A 21,607-nucleotide genomic window follows, 5' to 3' on the forward strand; every position below is an offset into this window, starting at 1 on the left:
ATGTAGAATGAAACTCTACAACTCTTTTCTACTCGATGTTATGATGTTGGGTCTGCTAATCAGACCTTTTTATTGTCCCAGGCACTGCTAATGCCAATAAGAGCCTGTAGACAGGAGATCCAATATACTTTTGTTTATTCAATTGAATAAAGCGCACAAACATCTCCAAAGAAAGGGAAGGAAAATGCCGGCCACAAGGACTCTTGCGCCAGGCTTTTAAAACATTGATTTTTCCCTCTCTCCCCCTTTCTCCCTTCTCCTTTCTTCTATCTGCTTTCTGATTGGTTAAGACTTACAGCTTATAGATTTTCCAGAACACCCATTTCATGTCTTACTCCTTGGCATGTGAAGGAGGGGAGCACACACATCACATGTGCATTTAGATTAGCCTTAGCCCCGCCCTGGGTTTGTCTTCTAATATTCATAAGATCCTAATAGGCTCCAGAACATGTGCAGAGTCCCCAAAGTAGCACCTGCTATTTCTTTTTGTTATCTTGGATTGTCAATCTTAGGAGCCTCTTGGCTATATCTACAGGCCTTGAGCAATAAAATGCCTCCTTAACACATTCCAAGCAAGAGCTGATAAGAGGTAATTAACGAGTACCTAACAAATAGACAAAGGAAGAGATTCAACTTAAAAAGACCAGGTTAATGGACTGCAAACTTTATTTATTTATTTATTTATTTATTTATTTATTTATTTATTTATTTATTTATAACTTTGTTTATTCTTTAGCATAACACTCAATAGGTTCTCCAGCAGGGAAACAGACACAGCAAGCACAGTTTTATACAGCTGGTTATTTTATATAAAAACAGGACCACCAATCATTTCTGACCCCGCAATGACACTGAGGGCACCTTTTTGGCAGACCGAACTGTTTACTATCTGCCTGAGAACAAAGGGACTGATATCAAGGCCTTAACTTCACATTTGTATTGTTTTCAGAAATTGGAGGCAGACTTTCCTTGGAGCACCAAAGAGCTGGAGCTTGTGTTTGATGGCCTGGATACTGACAGCAAGGGCTACTTAACCACAGAAGAGTTCACTGAGGGGCTTAGTATGCATTGCTTTAGTGTGTTTATGTTACACTGATGGGGTTGATAATGTGCAATGTTTGTCTGCAATCCTTGGCAGGAAGCCCCCATTTGCAGGGAAGTGCAGAAGTTTGGAGCAATGGTTGCTGTGCCACCCCGACTGAGGATGGTTGCTTCTCATGCTTGCAAAGTATTGCACCAGCATCCGCATTATTATTATTATTATTATTATTGTTTTATTAGTAGTGGTCACTCTGTTCCAAAAGTGATTCAAAGCGAGTTACAGAAACAAAAATGGAAAATAAAAGTAAAAACAACCTAAAATGCTCCCTGATAAAAGAGCGAGTCCAACTCAACCCAACCCACTGAAAAGATAAGCAGAAGATTAACATCCAAAAAGCATGGGTCAGTGAAAATATCTGGTGTCCAAAAACAGATAGGGATGGCATCAAGCATGCCTTCCTGGGAGAGAGCATCCACAAACAGGAGCCACCATGGAGAAGGCCTGTTCTTGTGTTGCCAAACTCTGCACCTCCCTTTTGGGAGGCGTAAAAAATTCCAGCCTGTATCTGCTGCCTTCATCCCTTATTTAATCCAGATTTACCCTTTCCGGGTAAAATAAACCAACCAGGAAAAGGAAAATGCCCACTGTTGCCTGCCAATGACCTGTCCACAATATTAAGCCCCTGTCTGGAAGCCTCTTGATTCTGACGGTCTGTCTAGATCAACACAAGGGTCAGCAGAGTGCTTGTGGCAGTTGCTCTGGTTCAGCATGTAGTTATTTGGTCCTAGGGGCCAAATACTGCTTTGAAACTGTTCTGTTTTGCACCATGTCTGTCCAGAGGTGTGATTTTCATTGTCTATGTGGCAGGGTATTTTCTGAGCTCACAGACAGTGGCAAGAGCGCACCGGAAGAGAAAGATGCCTTCCGTAAAGGCTCCTACCCACCTGTCTCTGGAGGAAGCTGATACAGAGGAACAAATGTGCTTTAAGGCCTTCCTAAACAAACTGGGAGCTGACAACATCTTTGAAGAGTAAGTGCATGCAAACCTTATGCTAGTTTTATACTGAATCTCACAACACAGGATCCAGGCAGAGGAGGAATAGAGAATAGGTGAAAGAGTTTTGGTGTTGAATTCTGCACTTAAGCTTGAGTTACTATATGGGTTGTGGAAGTGGAAAGTCTGCAGGAAGATGCTCTGGATCTTGAAGATCATGTTTCAACACCCTGAGTTAAGCGAGTAGCTCTTGGGGCTTGAAACCTGGGATTCGTCCTACCATTGGGTAAAGGGAGGCAACCACCTCAAGTGCTGTGATACAAGTGCTGTGGGTACAAGCACAAAATGGCCACCATGGGAAGAAGAAGAAGAAGAAGAAGAAGAAGAAGAAGAAGAAGAAGAAGAGGTAGTGATGGTACTTGGTTAATATGGCCTAGACACTTTCTTATTTTATCTAGTAAATAGTTATTTTCAAAGGGACACGCATGGCGATAAGAGGTATTTCAGCTTTCGCAATAGCTGCTTTACAGCCCCGTTGCCTTACTGATCCACATGCTTGTTCTTAGGAAGAAACAAAACTGCTCTCTGATCCTAAGAAGAGTTGAGACAGGCTGTCCCGATTGAGGGGTCCCCTGAGGATTCAGGTGGATCAACAGAATATTCGCTGAAAAATGAGACAATCTTCTCTTTTGCAGCCAGTCAGAAATCTGGAAGATTTGGGTGCAGCTCCGACAGGATGAACCACATCTGCTGGGAAACCTGAAAGAATTCTTGGCTAAAATGACACACTTGATCAAAGAATCGAGGGGCGCAAAAGAGACACTGCAGTTAATACTGAAAACGTAGGTCACTGGATGTACAAGTGAAGCGTGGAAACTGCGTTCGTAAATGCAGCTTTCTGGAATGGGTAGAAAGACTCCAGGAAAAGGGAATTTGGAACCCAAAGGGTAGAAAAGGTTGGAGTGTTTGCATTTGTAGAGAGAATAGGGGGGCATATATAGCTCAACAGAAGAGGCCGTGGCTTTCCTTCAGAAAAGTGTTCCCCAACCTGGTGCTCTTCAGGTGTTTTGCAGTGTAGCTCCCATCAGCCAGCATAGCCTCGCTGGATTGGTCTGATGGACGTTATAGTGCAGGGGTAGGCAACCTAAGGTTCATGGGCCGGATGTGGCCCAATCGCCTTCTCAATTCGGCCCATGGACGGTCCGGGAATCAGTGTGTTTTTACATGAGAAGAATGTGTCCTTTTATTTAAAATGCACCTCTGGGTTATTTGTGGGGCCTGCCTGGTGTTTTTACATGAGTAGAATGTGTGCTTTTATTTAAAATGAATCTCTGGGTTATTTGTGGGGCATAGGAATTCGTTCATTCCCCCCCCCCCCCCAATATAGTCTGGCCCACCACATGGTCTGAGGGACGGTGGACTGGCCCCCTGCTGAAAAAAGGTTGCAGAGCCCTGTTATAGTGCACCATACTGTATCTGAAGAGTACTAGGCTGGGAAAGGCTGTTGTGAAAAGGCACAGGCAGACCTAGCGGACAGTTAGGTTGGTCCCAGCCAAGGGCACAGGCTGGGGGCAGCACACAAATTGCGCCTTGGTGCCTCAGTGGGGAATCTGGCCACTGGCATGGACCTTTGCAGCAGCCCTCCCCAGTCAGCCATCAGTGTTGACAGTTTGTGCAGTGGGGCTCCCCTTGAGGGCAGCTCTACTTGGCCCTGTGGCGGCTGTTCCCCGCCCTCTGCTCACCTGGCTAGCCCTGAGAGTGGCCTTTCAGCAGATGTGGTGACTGAGAAATGTCAGGCGAGGCTTTTAATTTACCACTGCTGATTCGCTTTTCCCTGGTTTCTTTCCCACCTTGACCACTGCATGCACCCCTGCATGTTTACCCCAGAGAGCAAGGGCCATTGACTTAAGCGCGGCTTACTTCCGAGTAGAGTGTGCACTGGGCACAACCTTTCTTCTGGTGCCTTGTCAGAAGTAACGACAAAGTAAGCAAGGTATTGTCAGAAGGTCCTGCCTCAGGCTTGCCAGATTTAGGTTGCTATCATGTGTACCCACTTTCCTGGGAGTAAACCGCATTAAACTTGGCAGGATTTACTTTTGAGTGTACATTTAGAGGATTGTGCTGTTAAACACCCAGTTTAAGAATCATTTGTAATGATTGAATTATGTCAATCTTTCTCTGGAGCTGGGCGGGAGGTGCTGATACATCTCCTTGCCAAGGAAGCCCAGGTACGGCTCTGGTCACAGGTTCAATTCCTGTCATCTCCTTTTAAAGAATCATAATCTCAGCATAATTTTCCAGTCCTGGCCTGACACGGAGCCATGCTGAGATCAGCAAATGGGCCAGTTCTGCTCTCTTAAGGCACATGGGTAGGCACTGTGGTTCTTTCCAAATATTGCAGGCTTTGACTCCCATCCTCCAAGAACGTGGGCCAGTCTGGCTGGTGCTGATGTGAGCTGTAGCCCATAACGTTTGGAGGGTAACCATGTTACCCACCTTTAAACAACTCTGCTTTAAAGCCTTCTTGTTTGCTCCTCTGCCCTAGACGAGTGGCTGATCACAACAAGGAGGTGCAGCAGTTATATGAGGAGTTGGAACAGCAAATAGACAAGGAGACAAGACGGCTGCAGCTTGAGGTTGGTGCATAACTGGATCATGTGTAATTCCTCAGATTTATGAGAAGGGGTGTGCTGAGTTTTCCTTTTAAGTTCCTGCCCTCTCCCAAAAGCTCAGGGTGGATCACACCACTTAAATCACCATTTAAATCCTCGTTAACAACACATGATGGTGTTGTTCTGGTGCTGCACAATGACCCCAGGGGCAGATGCCTCATCATAAGACAGTCAGCAGGAGAGAGAGCTGTGAAAAAGGACTCTGATCCAAAACATGGAGAAGGAATAAGGCTGCAATCCTATGCGGAAGTAAGCCCCGTCGAACTGAATGGGGCTTGCTTCTGAGTAGACGTGTAAAGGACTGTACTGTAATCGTCTTTCTTTCTAGAAAGCATGTTCTCAGAACCCTTGTGCGGGCAGAGGAGAACAATTCTAATATAGCCAGCACCACCTGCAATTAGGGGTGGAAGGACCTGTCAATTCCAGTTCTCACACTTTCTCATTATTATTTTTTTGAGTCTTGAATTCAGTTTGACACATTTTGCAACAGCCTGTGCTTAAAAAAAGAACCCTCATGAAAATTCACCAGCAGTTTAGGACAAAGTTCATAGATGCCTGCCTGATTTCTTATGGGAGGGGGCACCACTGAGTTGGGCCCGCTGCACTGAAGACATGGCTCCTTGTTGACATGAATTGTTCTTCGGATACATGGGGAACTAAGGCGATACTCTTAGGCAGTGCTCCCCCCCCCTTTGAAAAATAGGTGCTGGGACTCACCTTGAAGTTGTTACAGTAAGTGCCACACTTTTTAGCAACAAAAGAAGAAGAAGAGGTACTGTGTACTCTTGAGTACCCCTTGGAAAAAAGCACTGCTCTCAGGTCTTTGGCAAACATCTCCCTCCCCAAATATATCTAATATTTGCTTGTAGCTGGCTTTCTTAAGGTGACTATTCTCTGTTACGAAAATTTCACTTGTAGGATTTTTTAAAAAAGGATATTATAACACTTATAATGCCAGGGGCCTTCAGAGTTCCTGATTTCTTATAAAAGGGCAAAAAACATTAACATTTGACTATACACAGTGTGGTTTGGCTTGATGTCATTGCACAGTGGGAAATTCAAAAAACCAACCAGCCATATAACACTTCACACAAGGCACTAAAATGTAATGCTATTTGTTCCATCTGTGAATGCAGAAATTGCATGTATATTGTAGTCAGGGTAGCTTTCATTCCCCTCCCCCCCCCACATTATTCTATAATATAATATATAGAATCTAGATGCTAACAGCAAACTCATTATCCAAATATGGATCTTTGTGTAGAAAAACCACTAGCATCCACTCCTAAGAGGGAGATATCAGAAGGCTTAGGAGAATCCCAAAGTTTGGATAAGTACAAAAAATATGTAGAATAAAATTCAGGGCAGGGGGAACCCCAAAACAGCTGAGTGGGGATTGAACATGCCTAGTGGGCACAGAATGCTGACCAGGGGAATGGTGTGGAAACGGAATGGAGTATCCTGAAAAAGGATACGGTTGTCTGGAAGCATGAACAAGAGCAAACCACCCTGCAACTTTTTGTTGCATGCTCTATTTGTGCTTTGACTCAAATCAAACAGGTTTCGTGTGTGAATGTTCCCTGGAATGTTCACCACCTTTGTTTATTGCAGAGTAAAACCCAAAGCCAATTCCTCAGCGTGGAGATGAAAGAACTGTTGGATGCCAGGGAAAGGGAAATACAGCATTTCCTTGATGTTCAAAAAGAGGTAAGGTTATCCATGTGACATGAGGAAACAGCACCATCTACTGGAAGCATCTCCTCTGGCTAAAGCATTTAAAGCCAACAAAACCATCATCCACATGTAGTGTTGCCATATGTCCTCTTTTCCCAAGACACATCCTCTTTTTCATGATGAGAATCTCCATAGCTTCAAGTTAAAAGTTGAAGTCGGCAAACGTGTCCCCTTTTTTGCTCTTCAAAATATGGCAACCCTACACACACAGCTGCTTGCAGTGTGGCTGAATATTTCTGATATAGTCAACCTGATTCACCAACATCATGACCTCCTAATATTGTTGGACTACCAATCCCATCAAAGGATGGAAACTGTAGTCCAGCCATATCTGGGGACACTGCAGTGCTTCCATTACTCAGGGACCATGGCCTTGTTTCACTGAAAAATCTCTCACACCATTGTCCAGTAGTGATGTATGGAAGTGAGAGCTGGACCATAAAGAAGGCTGATCACCGAAGAATTGATGCTTTTGAATTATGGTGCTGGAGGAGACTCTTGAGAGTCCTATGGACTGCAAGAAGATCAAACCTATCCATTCTGAAGGAAATCAGCCCTGAGTAGGACAGATCCTGAAGCTGAAGCTCCAATACTTTGGCCACCTCATGAGAAGAGAAGACTCCCTGGAAAAGACCCGGATGTTGGGAAAGATGGAGGGCACAAGGAGAAGGGGACGACAGAGGACAAGATGGTTGCACAGTGTTCTTGAAGCTATGAACAAACTGTGGGAGGTAGTGGAAGACAAGAGTTCCTGGTGTGCTCTGGTCCATGGGGTCATGAAGAGTCGGACACGACTAAATGACTAAATAGCAAAATTGCCCAGGCACAATAGGGTGTGATGTTTGATGCCCTGAGAAGAAGAATCCTGGGAACTATAGTTTATGTTTCACAGAACTACCATTCCTAGCACCTTTAACAAACTACAGTTCCCAGGATTCTCCTTTTTGGAAGGGAGAGGAAATGTGCTTTCAATGTATGATGTGAATGCAGCACTTGTTAGCCTCTAGCCCTGGTCAAAATGGCTTCAGTCTCCAGTATGCGAGAGAGAAAGAAAGACAGAGAATGTGAATCAAATGCAAGGCAGGTATTTTCAGCTGTTTCATTACTTTTCTACTGACCACCTGAAAGGAGAACCTCATGTCTAAGAGGCTTGCCCATTTTACTTGCAGAAGGGTCTAGCCCATGCAGAAAATAGAAATGGAATAAAGTAAATAAAATGAAATGTCAACCTCACATTTCCTGCAAGGTTCTTCCCCCATTTTTATCCTCACAAGAAGAACCCCATGAATGTAAGTTAGACTGAGAGACTGTGACTCCATGAGCTTTGATGGGACGATCACTCTGTGAGCTTTGATGGGATGAGGGTTTGAATCCTGTTCTTCTAGGTACTACTCTAGCACTGTAACCACCACACTGCTAGTTTTCTTTTACTGCATTGAACACTTTCTATATTCCTTTCTCAGCTTGAGACACAGTTTCTCAGCCTTAGAGAAAAGCAGCAGATGGCCAGTACCCAAACTCAGGAGCTCAAACAAACCAACATTGCCCTTGAGGCCCAGCTACAAAAAACCCTCAATCAGCTTCAAAAGACCCAAAGGCAACTGGATTTCATGAGGGGTAGAGTATGTCAGTTACACAAAGAAGAGAGGTGAGTCCTAACCACCACAGTGTCACCTTTTTTCTTTGGGTAGGGAGGATACACTGTAGAGAACCGCCTTTGTAGCCTAACTTTTGGCAGCTATTTCATTAGAAGGCTTTCCAAGGTTCAACGAAGTAGCTTTGATCTGGTGGAAAAGAGAGTGGCTTCCCCAGATACTGGGAACGAAGTGTTGCATCATCAGAACACCTACGGCCCCTGACATCTGTTTATTCGTTCCATTAGTCAGATTTGATGATGAGGTAAAAGCAGAATAGCTCAGCAGACCGGACTATTTGCTGCCCCTTGGAAAGGTTGGTGGTGGTTAGGCTATTTTGGCCATTGCTTCTGGCAGGGATACCTCTTCCTGAGGTACACTTCTCAAAAGATGTCACTTTTCCAAAAATGCTACAGCATAAATTGAGTGCAGCAGTTCCCCTGTCCCTCACACCCCCCTTGAGATAATATGCACTTCCTGCTTGCACTGTCCCACTTCCTGTTGGCACCATTCCATTTTCTGTTTGCATCCTGCCGTCCTCAATATATGCTGTTACATGCATTGTGTTAAATAAGTTGGAGTTCTTGTTATCAAATATACCAAGAAAAAAGCACACCAAGAACTCTGGCCCATAAATTATAAAACAGTCATAAATAATAGTATTATACAACATTTGGTTCCTTACCTAATTTTTAAGGGATTGTGTAAGTTTGAAGAATTCATATAAAAATATCCTGTTATTTTCTACATTTCTCAGATATAACAACTGAAAATAATGAATATTGGTGAATATTAATCATAATATGTGTTGAATCGAATTAAAAACTCGAATTAAACTCGAATTAAAAACTGCATTGCCGCACTATTGCTTCTACTAGGCTTGTGCCCCTGCAGAAGCAACACATTTTAGTATACAGGGGCAGTGACCATGTATCCCTTCTTTCCTTGGCAGTGGCAGATCGCCAGAGGAAGTCTCTGTCAAGACTGCTCAGAGTCAACAGGTATTTCTTAATTCTTCACCTTGCATCCTTTGTCACTCAGAACTGCCCCCCCACCCCGATGGGGTGCCACCATAATTAGTAGCCTAAATGTTGCCCTGGAAAGGTGGCTTAGCTATGAGTACTGTATATTAATGCATCTGACATAGTGCTTTCAACCAGCAGATAGGATTATGGGAGAATCTAAGCTCTCATGGGCCCTGGGGATAGTATCTAGCACCCTACATGTATAGTAGCACCATTAGAGAAATCCGGTTACATTAAATCAGGCTTTCCCAAGCATCTGTTAACCAATGCACATTTTTTCTTCTGAACCGAAATTGGAGGCACACTTCACTCAAACTATCCAAAATGATTAATACAACACAATCCTTGTGCATATTTACTTGGGAAGTAAGGCCCCTTAAGTTCAAGGGTGTGTGTAGAGGATTGCAGCCTTAGATTGTGCTCCTATGCACACTTACCTGGGAGTAAGTCCCACTGAAGTCAGTGGGACTTCTATTGGAGTCTTTTATATCATAATTTATTTTATAAAACTTATATACCACTTGATTGTAGAAAAAACCCTCAAAGCGGTGTGTAGACATGCATAGGGATTTACAGAGGGAAAAGAGACCAATTTTCATTAGAGGCTATCTCCCGTATTTCTGCATGAGTCAGTGTTCTGGACATGCCTTCTGTGCACTGCAGATAGAGGCAAAATCAGAACAGTGACTTGTGATGAGATGCAACAGGCAGCCTCTCCTAAGTCTGAGTGATTCAGTTGCATGTCTGCATCAGGACTGATCCAGTCTCCCCCCCCCCACACGTGTGATTAGAAATAGGCAAGGCCAGAGATTCAACAGCCATCCTCCCCCATAAGTGGATACTGAAATTGGTAGTAAGTGATCCTTATTTCTTTTTCTGCCTTTATCCCATTGTGATTCTTCTAAGGGTCATCTGAGTGCAAATGAGATGAGCTCCTCTGAATTGGTAGGAAGATTTGGATACAATCCGAGTGAGGATACACTGGACAGCTCTGCTCAGAAGTAAGTACTAAATACTCCTTTAATACATTAAGTGAGGAATGCTAGTGGCAGCGGTCTTCGTTGAAGCTGGGTCCATGCTCTGGCACTGAAGCAGTTACGTTATTTCTGTCTGCAGCCCTGATATTCTCATGACCTTTCACATACGCCGCACCCAGAAAGCCAAATGCATGTTTGAAAAGTACCCTGGGGCCAAACAGATTAGATTAGATCAGATTTAATATTTGTATGCAGCTTTGCCAATGACAAAGCTGATCTCAAAGTGGTTCAAGAACAATAAACAGAGCTTCCCACACTGACATTCCATCATTAGACAATTAATAATAATAAATAATAAATAATAAATAATGATAATGTCCCACCACATTACCAAGACATTGCCATTAAAGGGTTGCCAGCCCCAAGGTGAACCTAGTACATTCATTTGTTTTGTCTGCCTAGCTCTTGAATAATGCCTCAGAATTAACTCTGGCAGACTTTTTAGCTCTCCCCCATAAAACCAAAATACTGCTTATCAGTGGATTGTAAGGAAGAGCCGTGGAAACAGACAGAGTTTAGAGTACGGTTGATCTTGAAGATTCTCACATTCTTTAGCGGTTTAATAAATGCCCTGTTACCTCATTTTTGTGGAATGACTCTTAGTTTACCAACATGTTTCTCTTTGGCCTTTTGATATACATTACTGCTTTCACCCCTCACTGTGTTTATAAGAAGAAACATGCATGCTAGAAACAGATATACTCAGTCTTTACTCTGTGAAAGCAACAAACATAAGAGCCCAGAAGTCTTGCTGGTGGTTGAGTTAGCATTTCATAGGCCCATGAGATCTTGATGTTCTCCAGCAGGAATTGTGCGCTTCTAAGGCCTTGTTTCTTACTTTCCTTATCTTGTACTGAATGAGTGCTGCTCTATCCATCATTTCCCCATAGGGCACCTGGTGGTGTGGCATCAATGGCCAAAGCCAACTCAGAATCTAGAACTACTAGAGTGATCTCCATTGAAGAGGATCCTTGGGTAGACTCCGTTGTAGAACCAGAAAAATATTTCCCACAGGAAGTCGTGGACCAAAGCTCTTTGCTCAGAGAGCTGAATGATGCCATAGCAGCAGTAAACAAGGTGTCTGAATCATCAAACAATCCACAAATAGATAACTTTGGTTTTCAGTTCCTGGGCCAAATTAGAGAGAATGGAAATTCTCAGCAAAGAAAAATGCAGGAAAAAATAACTCCATATGATGCTAGCTCCAGAAACCGCGATCTGCAGAAGAGAAATGCTGAGACTCTTTCTGGTCGAGCTTCATGGCAAAGAGAAGCTCTACTTCAAGAAAGACTAACTTGTGCTCCGGAGGTGAAGAATGCAAACATCTCTGAGCCAAGAAGGGAAGTCAAAACTCTAGAGTCAAAGCAGAGAGGATGTATTCTTGTTCCTGAAGTGCAGTCTTCTGTTTATAAAGAGTTGACAAGTCCAGCCGGTGACTATAAAAAAGAGTCGATGCAAGGAAAGACTCTCATTTTAGAACAGGCAATCCAACTTCATGAGCAAGTTTTAAAGTGCAGTGGTATCACCTGGACTCAGTGGCCACCTGCAGATTCTGAGCAGAGAGTGGTAAAACAATCTCCAGAAATTAAAACATCAGAGAAAAAGATACCTGAGACTCAACACCCATCAGTGGCAGATACGCCACCTGCTCATTCCTCACCCAGAATAGCCCTACCAAAGTTGGATGAAGGATGTGAGCCAGAGATCTCTGTTTTCCAAAACCACCAGTTAGAGAATATGCTCCAACCAGAGATGCAAACACAAACCACAGAGGGTCTAGAAGTAACATTATCAGAAGACAAAAGAGAAGGATGCATGGATTTGCCAGGGTGTAGGAAGAACCAAGAGGTCAGGGTAGAAATGGATGAGGAAACAAATGTCAAAGCAGAAGCTGCGGACTATCCAGTGGATGTGGATGCAAAAGAAACTTCTAAAGACACCACAGCTGTTTGCTTTTGTCCAGACCACGTGTATAACGTGCTCTTTGTTGGAGACTCTAATGTTGGCAAAACATCTTTTTTGCACCGACTGCAAGATGATTCCTTCGATGCAAATATGACTGCGACTGTAGGTATGAATCAATCTTTCACCAGCAGGTAACAAGAGACATTGTGTCATCTCTCCCATAGGAGCCAATTCCCAGGGGCCAAGGGGGCTTTGCCCCCAGTAAGATATTTGAGGGAGCCAGGACCCCCCAGATTGATGGGGATTGCCATTCAAATGGTGTGTGTGCACTGCATCATGCAATCAATTATGCGGGACGGGGCTTACCTGCCCCCCATATTTTATTTAAGTTGGCACCCCCACCCCTAGGCTAGACATGTTATTATTTCTAAGGCTCCTAGCCCCATGGGGTGTGTTGTCTCTGTTCTAATCTCAGTGAACATTTGTGTGTGGAGATAAACCTCCTCTTCTCATGTACTGTGTTTGAACCAACAATTGGGCTCCCTGATGCCCATCTCTAATTAAGAAAAAATAGGATAGCTAGTCGCTTGCTATGTATTGGCCTATATATCCAGCTTGGCCTATATTTTTGTATGATTAGGCCACTCTTGGACCTGCTTGCCATAAGGAGTGGCAGTGACCCTGAGCTCTATATACAATATAACACTCGAATATTAGAGATTGACCTGCATCTTTCTTATGGTTGGTATTATTTTGCTTGAAGTTTTACTTTTGAAAAGAATATCACCAGAGATATTCCATTATTTTCCATAACTGAGCATGGTTTTCTTAAAAGAAAACATTCACTTGAAGGAAAGAGCATGGTTTTAGAATGAGAAGAACCAAGTGGGAGTTGAGCGACCGATTCTCTTGTAAGTCTGTCGCAGGAATCTGCATAACCAAAAGCAAATTAGAAGACATAATTTGTTTTCCTCCCCTATTTGGGGCTGGGGAACACCACCCAGGTCACTATTTGTCTGCATATGCAAGATAATTGGTCCTAGGGCACATTCTAAAGGCATGCAATGTCATCGCTTTGCTTAAGCTAAGTAGGTATCAGTCAGGTCAGTGTCTAGATAGGTGATTGCCTGGGAACAATACACCCACCAACTTGGGTTCTGTGAAGACAGGTAAGATATAAATGTAACAGAATTGAAACAAATAAGTAGTTCAAATGAATTTTTTTTTACTCTCCCTGTGTTAAAACAACTACGGCAAAACCCTTGCTAAGCTGGCAAATACACCGAGTCATACCAAGAATCAGCTCCAGCTTTTCAACAGCCCTTGGGCAAGATGTCCTTGGTGGGCTCTCTTCCCTGAGTTGGTCTACCTCCTTTGCTGTCTCATCTCCCTCTGGGCTCACATTTGCACAACCGCCCAGAGAGAGAATGCAAAGCCAACTGAAGGATGCTGCTCTGCCTCCTCACTCTTGTCACTTCATGCATGCTCAGAGAGGGGAGCGACAGGAAGGACTAGAAGTAGCAGGGCTAGTAGGAGGCTCTGGGGTGACAGTGATCCCCCTGCCAGGGTCTTGGCCTTGGCAGATGCCCAGCTACGCCTACTCCTGATGCCTGACCTCCTCTGTCCCACCCCAGCCCCCATCAGTAAGTTAAATTTAACCAAATGGCCACAAGGGGTCCCAATCCCAATGTAATTTGAGCCATGTAGAAATTCAAAGGACTGCAGCAGGAAGAGTATTTTTTATCTATAGGGCATTTCCAGCTCGTTTCCTCCTAGCGTGGCCTTTTGGTTTGAATGTTCTCCTTTTTTTATTTGTGTGAAGGTTAGTCAACTCTAAAATTGAAGGAAGTCAAATCCATTACTCCGTGTCAGGTTTTACACCTGCAAAATTCAGATAATAAAACTGAATAAGTTTCTCAGTGTTCTGGTACCTTTGCTTTTATTAATCTCCCCAAAATTCAGGGATGGAAATGCTAGAGCCCTGCTGCGTTTTATTCTTATCAGTACAGTTCCAGCTTGCGGTTTTCAGCTCTTTGAAGTGGTTGGAGATGTGAAGTGAACTTGATTGTAAATGGCTGCAATGTATCCCTTAGGAATGGACTATCGGATCAAAAGCCTCTTTGTGGATAACAAGTGCTTTGCTTTACGCCTGTGGGACACAGCCGGCCAAGAAAGGTAGTGTAAGGTGCTGCATCTAGAAAAAGAAAGAAAGAAATTATAAAAAGGTTGCAGAAAAAGTACACATTTCTCCCCAAAACAGATACCACAGTATCACCAAGCAGTTCTTCCGGAAGGCTGATGGAGTTGTATTGATGTATGACATCACCTCAGAACATAGCTTTGCAGAGGTGCGGTACTGGATGAATTGTATCCAGGTAAGGAGAGCAACTCTCTTCCATTATTGGTTGGCTTTTGTTTTCCCTGCTTTAGCTCTTGGTGATTGGGTGATTGCATTGTTGAGTTTGGACAATGCAGTCCTGTGTGTGTTTAATGAGAGGTAAGTCTCACTGCATGGGTGGCACTGTGGGTTAAACCACAGAGCCTAGGGCTTGCCAATCAGAAGGTCAGCGGTTCAAATCCCCGTGACAGGGTGAGCTCCTGTTGCTTGGTCCCTGCTCCTGCCAACCTAGCAGTTCAAAAGCACAAAGTGCAAGTAGATAAATAGGTAATGCTCCGGCAGGAAGGTAAACGGCGTTTCCGTGCACTGCTCTGGTTCGCCAGAAGCAGCTTAGTCATGCTGGCCACATGACCCGGAAGCTGTATGCCGGCTCCCTCGGCCAGTAAAGCGAGATGAGCGCTGCAAGCCCAGAGTCGTCTGTGACTGGACCTAATCATCAGGAATACCTTTACCTTTTAAGTCTCACTGCATTCAGTTATGTTTTCTTCCAGTAAAGGTGCTGAGGACTGCAGCCTTTTCCACCTCTCTGTGGTGTTATTCCCATGCCATGGGCTTAGCCGGGGGGGGGGGGCAAGGAGGGGCAGCTGCCCTCCCAAATCAATAAAAATACATAAAAATACATAGCTATCCGAGGTTCTGCCCCCCCCCACCAACAAAAGACCTGCCTCCCCCCAAAAAAACAAAAAATCCTGGTTACGCCCATGTCCCGTGTGGCTACAGCTGCGGACCTGATTAACAACAGTACATGATGGTTGCTGAGTCATCATGAGATGCATTTGCTAACTCATTCTTGTCATGGAAGTTGCAAACTAGAAAAATCTGTACTGCTTTTTTAAGTATATATGCTAGAAAGTGTATGATTGGTAATTAAAATAGCAAAGGGTCCATGATTGTTAGAACTAACAGATGCTGGAAAAGTACAGATGCTGGAACATACATGAGTGCTTTTGCTTGGCTGGAATGTCTCACTGAACTGCAACAATGCCTTTTTCTTGCTTGTGTGGATGAAGGATGGGGAGTTTTGTGAGTGTAGAAACTTCTGGCTTTTGCATGGTTGGAATGTACCCTACTATACAAAGGTAAGAGTCAGATCTGTTGCTATGCCTACTCTTGCCTCTGGCCACACCCACCATGGCCATGCAGTCCCCAGAAGGTTACTCAGAAGGAAGTGTGGCTTTTGGGTTGAAAAGGGTTTCCCATCCCTGGGACAGAATGTTGAACTAGAATACCTTAAATCAAATCCTGGGCAAGAAAATTCTTCCACCCATAAAATGGGGGCCACTCCTGGTCAGCCTGAACTTCACAAGACTGTTATGAAATTTTATTTATTTGATTTTTTTAGTCACTTTTCTACCACAGAGTGACCCAAACGTTAAAACCAATTGAAAACATCTAATAATTTTTTTTAAAACAACATATTTTTAAACAGATGCAACAGATCTGGACTTACTGATCTCACTAAAAGAGGCCACAATACCACCCTTAAAATTAAGAGCCAAGAGGTGGGTAAAGAGAAGAGTCTTTGCCTGGCACCTAAAGAAAAAGATAGCACAGAATAGAGCATTCCACAAGTAGGGGCCACCACTGAAAAGGCCCAAGCTCATGTTGCTACCCCCCAAACCTCCTGTATAGGAGGCAAATGAAAAAGGGCTCAGATGATAACTGGGTTTATGCCAGGATGTGGGGAGAGGCGATTCTTAAGACCCAAGCAGCATTAGGCTTTATAGGTCAAAACCAGCACTTTGTATTGACCCTGGAAACAAATTGGTAGCCCGTGCATTCCTGCTAGAATTCATGCTATATGTTTAGACTGTCTGCCCCATAATTCTATGCCCCATAATTCTATACCATCTGCAGTTTCCAAACCACTGTTTAATGAAATATGGGAAAGATTTTGCCTATTCTAAGAGATATGGCAACTCAGGTGTATAAAATATGGATGCAAAAATGAGTTGAGAGAAGAGGACCTCTCATATTTTCAACGTACTTTGGTTTCCTTAATTGTCAGGAACTAGGTTTACGGCATGTAATGCCTTACGAGAAAACATTATGAAAATGATTTACAGGTGGTACATGACCCCAGTCAAGCTTGCGAAGATTTATCATTTGCCCAATAACAAATGTTGGAAATGTAAAGAGACTGAAGGTACCTTTTTCCACCTTTGGTGGACCTGCCCAAAGATTAAGGCCTTCTGGGAAATGATTTATAATGAAATTAAGAAAGTGCTTAAGTGCACCTTTAACAAGAAACCAGAGGCATTTCTCTTGGGTATGGTCGGCCAGCTGGTGTCGAAGAAGGATAAGAATTTCTTTTTGTACGCTACTACGGCAGCAAGGATTCTCCTAGCAAAGTATTGGAAGACACAAGAGCTACCCACGCTGGAGGAATGGCAGGCGAAAGTGATTGACTTTATGGGACTGGCAGAAATGACCGGCAGAATCCACGACCAAGAGAAAGAGACTGTGGAAGAAGATTGGAAGAAGTTTAAGATATATCTTAAGAATTATTATAAAATTGAGGAGTGTTAAAATGCTGAGGGAAAAGAAGACGTAGAATTGCAGCGGAAAATTGTGTTTAATTCTAGGGTGGAATAGAAAAAGAGAATGAATTTATATTTAATTGGTCAAGAAGGGTTGCTGAATAATGGTACTAAATTAAGGATGCAAAAAGGGAAAGGTATGGGGAAGTCCGGGAAAAGAGGGTTATGAAAATAAGGTTAAGAAAATATGAGTTTTTGTTTGTTTTTATGTTGTTTTTTGTTTATGTTAAAAAACTGGAAATCAATAAAAATTTTCATGAAGAAAAAAAAATTGTCAGGAACTAGGAAGGATTATTTTGCAGCCTATCCTATTTGTAGCCACTGTTGAAATGCAATAGACCATCCTTTATTGCTGTCATTTTGGCTTCAGCTCATATTTGAAGAAGCATGTGCGTTTCTTCACAGGAAGGAGCAGAAGATGGAGTTGTCATCCTTCTGCTTGGTAACAAAACAGACTGTGCTGCAGAAAGAAGAGTCTCTTCAGAGGACGGTGCATACTTGGCCAAGGTCTATCCTTAAGCTTTCCTCTTATCTTTGTAATTCCTTCTCCCCTGAGTTTGGCAAACCAAAACGAAGTCAGAATAAATTAAACGTAGTATAATGTAGTGCTGCTTTTGAGGTTGATTGATTTAGGCCAGAGGCATACAAAAAAAATCAAATGCACATATATGACTCATGCGTTCACCTATGGCTTGGAAGTGACCACAAACTCATAATGCTCTCTTCCTCTGATTGCTTTTTTCCCTTCTCCTAACTAAATCCAATTGTGCTTAATGACATCAGGATGTAGGAAGAGCCCTGCGGGATCAGGCCCCAAGCCCGTTTAGTCCAGCTTCCTCTTTCCAACATTGGTCAACCAGGCGCTTGTAGGAAACCTACAAGGATATTAGCTTAGTAGAACTGTGCAGCTTGTGATCCTCAGCAACTTAGTTGCAAGGATCACATGGATTCTTGATTACCAGTTGTAGCAGACAAAAACAACATTTTGAGGACAAAAACCAACACACAGTTAAGAAACAAATCAACATGCATGGATTTTTACTGGGTGGGTGGAGTTGCCATTAAGATAGTGGTCAGGAGTCTTGGGACCTCATCAAGAGATTCTGATGCTCTAGTATAGGTGAACACGTGGGGTTTGCAGGGCTCATTCATAGGCAATGGTATGGAGGGACAGAGACAGGCTGCCTTTTACATCTTTTTTACGGACACAGGTGGCTCTGTGGTCTAAACCACTGAGCCTCTTGGGCTTGCTGATCAGAAGGTCGGTGGTTTGAATCTGCTCAATGGGGTGAGCTCCCCTTGCTTTGTCCCGGCTTCTGTCAACCTAGCAGTTCAAAAGCATACCAGTGCAAGTAGATAAATAGGTACCGCTGCGGCGGGAAGGTAAATGGCATTTCCGTGTGCTCTGGTACTCATCAGGGTGTCCCGTTGCACCAGAAGTGGTTTAGTCATGACCCAGAAAGCTGTCTGACAAACGCCGGTTCCCTCGGCCTAAAAACAAGTTGAGTGCCACACCCCATAGTCGCCTTGGACTTAACTGTCCACAGGTCCTTTACCTTTACCTTATATCTTTTAAACCATGCACCTTTGTCCGAGTCTTGACTCTTTTATGAAGAGGTAAGATAACTTTGATGGAGAAGTAGATTGGACTAGTATTTTGCATTCCATGGGCATGGATCCTTCCCACTCCCCCTGACAGCTCACTCAACATAAGCCTTTGCCCAAAATTTGCCAAGATAATTTGGTCAAAGATGAGATGTCAGGGGTAGGGTGGATCTCTACAGCAGGAATAGAGTCACGTTTGATCATGTTCATGGTAAAAATGTGTAGCTACGAGGTCAGGTGGTGGAGCTGAAAGTTGTTGTTTCCCTAATTAGGCATAATGTTTTTCAACTACCACTGCTTTAAAGGATGTGCATTTGTTTGTTTTGCTCTCATATTTTTTTTTTGCCAGGAGTATGGACTCTCATTTAATGAATGCAGTGCTGCCTTAGGTCAGAATGTGACTGAATCCATGGTCAAATTGGTAAGGTGGGTAACCGGTGGCTCTTCGGCAAATAGCATGGACTTAGTGTGGCATGGGAGCTGCAGCAGATGGTGTGGTGGGGCTGTGTCATTCACCAGATCTCTGTACAGCTGAGTTGATTCAGCATACTGGGACTCGGAGGAGGAGGGGTGCACAGTGAGGATGGCATGGTGCAAACCTGCTGGCAGGAGTGCCAGATTGGCTCCACTAGTGTGTTTGCACCATGCCAAACATGCAGCCATCATGCCGCTTCCTCCTTCCATCCTGGTACAGTGCAGAGACTCAGCCAAATGGAGGTCCACTGCTGGACGGGAGTTGTTTTGTTTGCCATGAACAGCAGCACAGACAATAACCAATGTAGTCACACAGTCATTATAACAGCAATAGATGAGAACATCTTGAGGGGAAAATGTGTTTTCCCAGGTACCAAATATAGAACATCAAACATTCTACAGAGGGATGATGTAGTAAATTATTATGCAGAAGTTTTTCTTCTGGATAGGAATTTTGTAACACAAGAAATAGCCCATCCATATTTCAGTAAACTGTTTTTAAGGACTGCCTGAATGTGATTGAAATTGTACCTACGTTCACACAGAACACTAAACCTGGGTTTAGAGGTACATGGGTGACTCAGCTTCCACAAGCCCAAACATTGGCCTTAGAGTGAAGCATTAGGACTAAATGGGGTGTGCACACCCCATTTAGTCCACTTGCAAAGTGCTCTTCTCATTCTACCCCTCTTCCAGTGAACAGACCACACACTGTTAAGTAAATTTTAAATGCTTTATGAACAAAACATTCCAAAGGTCAGATTCATGCATTTATGCAAGCAGCAGTAGGAGAAGAAAGGCAGAATACTCTTGGGTAGAAAATACAAATACAGTGTTCCAAATATGAGCTGTAAGCCTGGAGCTTGCTTAGACACATCTTCCTTAGCCAGTGATGTGGTGCAGAGAGAGAGGGAACAGGAAGAGAAGACTTCACTTCCTCCTTCATTGGAGAAGAGGGGGTGCAACTTAGCTGAGTCTAGGAATCTAAATCTGTGGTCTTTACCCCTTCTTGCACCAACTAGCAGCCATGCAGTTATGTTTGACTGCAATTTCCCACAAAACCATGCTTTAGCATTGTGCGAACACAGTGTGAGAGCTTCTGAAAATCCTCTAGACTTGAGCAAAATACTGTACTTAACATGTTTCCCTCTATGTTTATCATGTCAGGTTGCTGAAAACTCATGAAGATAAGTTCAAGCAGGAGATTTTGGAGCTTCCAGCGCCATCTGGAAAGAAAAGAGGATGCTGCTCATAACCAAAAGGCAAAAGATGAGATGTTTAAAGCTAATGGCTTTCAACAGATCCTTGTGGCTGTTATGTGGTTAGACATGTTTTGTTCCCCCTTGAGTCTGGTGCTCAGTCCACCTTATATAGCATGGGAACCTCGCCAATTCACATTGGCCAGATTTTACATTGGTGTCCCAAGGCAGCTTTCAAACCTTATATCCCTTCAGATCTGTTCTTTGCTCTGTAAACTTTCATGACAACAGGCCAGAGAAGAATCTCTAGTTCATGCCAGTAATTTCCCGCTCCCAATACCAAGCTAGTTGCTATAAGCAATTATCTCCTGAAAGATGTGCCTTATTATGCCAATAATCAACAAACATATTCTGATTCTGAACAAATTAGTTGTTTGCTCCTTCTCTTTTCATTCTTATATAACTCTGTAAGCTTTGCATATTAATACACCTTCAATTCCTACGCTGTCATGGTTGGTAAATTATTTCTCAATGTTTTGTGTAGCATGATTTTGCTGTTAACAGTGGGGTGGTACTTGGAGTAAAGCCTTAGAAGCTGATCTGAGGGCACAGGCAGGTTCATATAGGACAAAGCACTCACTAAAGCACATGGTCCTCAACAGTTTTACAAATATTTTAAAATAATAAGAATAATCAGTATAGATTCACTTTTAGAAAAAATCTAAGTATGTGGTATTCAAGTTAAACAAGAACAGTTGCAAAGCTATAATGTTTTCAGCTGGAAAACTGTAATGCAGAGCTTTCCAAACTGTGTGTAGCAACACGTTAATGTGTCAGCTGCAGTATGTAGGTGTGTTACACAAGCACTCTTATAAGGGGTTAGTTTAACCTCTGGTTTGCTAGCAAAACTGAATTACTGTGTCGTGAAATGATGCATGTCTAAAAAGTGTGTCACCAACATTAAAAGTTTGGAAAGCTCTACTGCAGTGTTATAGTCAGATCCTCTGCTCCTTTCTACCACCCTTTGTTTTTCCAACATCCATGTATAGCTGGGGTGCTGCACATAGACAAAAAAGGTTTCTTGTAAATGCTATTTCAGTTATGCACAGAAGGCGGCGCTTTTCTTGCTTCTAGCTACCCTTTTCCAAAGGGATATAGCAGAAGGTGACTGTCTTACAATTGCTTGCTTTTCTCCGTAAGATGGCAGCAAAAACAATTTAAAATTCACCATTGATTGTATTAACAAGGTTGGGTCAATCTGAATTTCTTCCAATTTGAATTTCTTGAAATCTGTAAACAACTTAAAAATCAACAACGGTGAAATTAGTTTTCTAATGAAAACAGCTGT

General features: G+C 43.2%; 1 protein-coding gene across 3 annotated transcripts in view; it reads left to right on the forward strand.

The window, feature by feature from the left end:
- Positions 1 to 21,247, forward strand: part of RAB44 (RAB44, member RAS oncogene family) — a 28,399-nt gene extending 7,152 nt beyond the window's left edge. For all 3 annotated transcript variants that reach the window (XM_079980614.1, XM_079980613.1, XM_079980615.1), the window contains 14 exons: positions 950 to 1,061; positions 1,910 to 2,072; positions 2,732 to 2,878; positions 4,582 to 4,672; positions 6,320 to 6,415; positions 7,906 to 8,090; positions 9,029 to 9,077; positions 10,008 to 10,102; positions 11,029 to 12,209; positions 14,137 to 14,218; positions 14,304 to 14,418; positions 17,387 to 17,488; positions 18,936 to 19,012; positions 20,228 to 21,247. In XM_079980614.1, the coding sequence (XP_079836740.1) occupies positions 950 to 1,061; positions 1,910 to 2,072; positions 2,732 to 2,878; positions 4,582 to 4,672; positions 6,320 to 6,415; positions 7,906 to 8,090; positions 9,029 to 9,077; positions 10,008 to 10,102; positions 11,029 to 12,209; positions 14,137 to 14,218; positions 14,304 to 14,418; positions 17,387 to 17,488; positions 18,936 to 19,012; positions 20,228 to 20,315 (2,583 nt within the window). In that variant the 3' untranslated portion in view covers positions 20,316 to 21,247. The remainder of the gene's footprint in view (positions 1 to 949; positions 1,062 to 1,909; positions 2,073 to 2,731; positions 2,879 to 4,581; positions 4,673 to 6,319; positions 6,416 to 7,905; positions 8,091 to 9,028; positions 9,078 to 10,007; positions 10,103 to 11,028; positions 12,210 to 14,136; positions 14,219 to 14,303; positions 14,419 to 17,386; positions 17,489 to 18,935; positions 19,013 to 20,227) is intronic.
- Positions 21,248 to 21,607: the final 360 nt, after the last annotated feature.

Source organism: Podarcis cretensis, assembly GCF_951804945.1.
Source record: "Podarcis cretensis genome assembly, chromosome: 6".
NCBI lineage: Eukaryota > Metazoa > Chordata > Lepidosauria > Squamata > Lacertidae > Podarcis > Podarcis cretensis.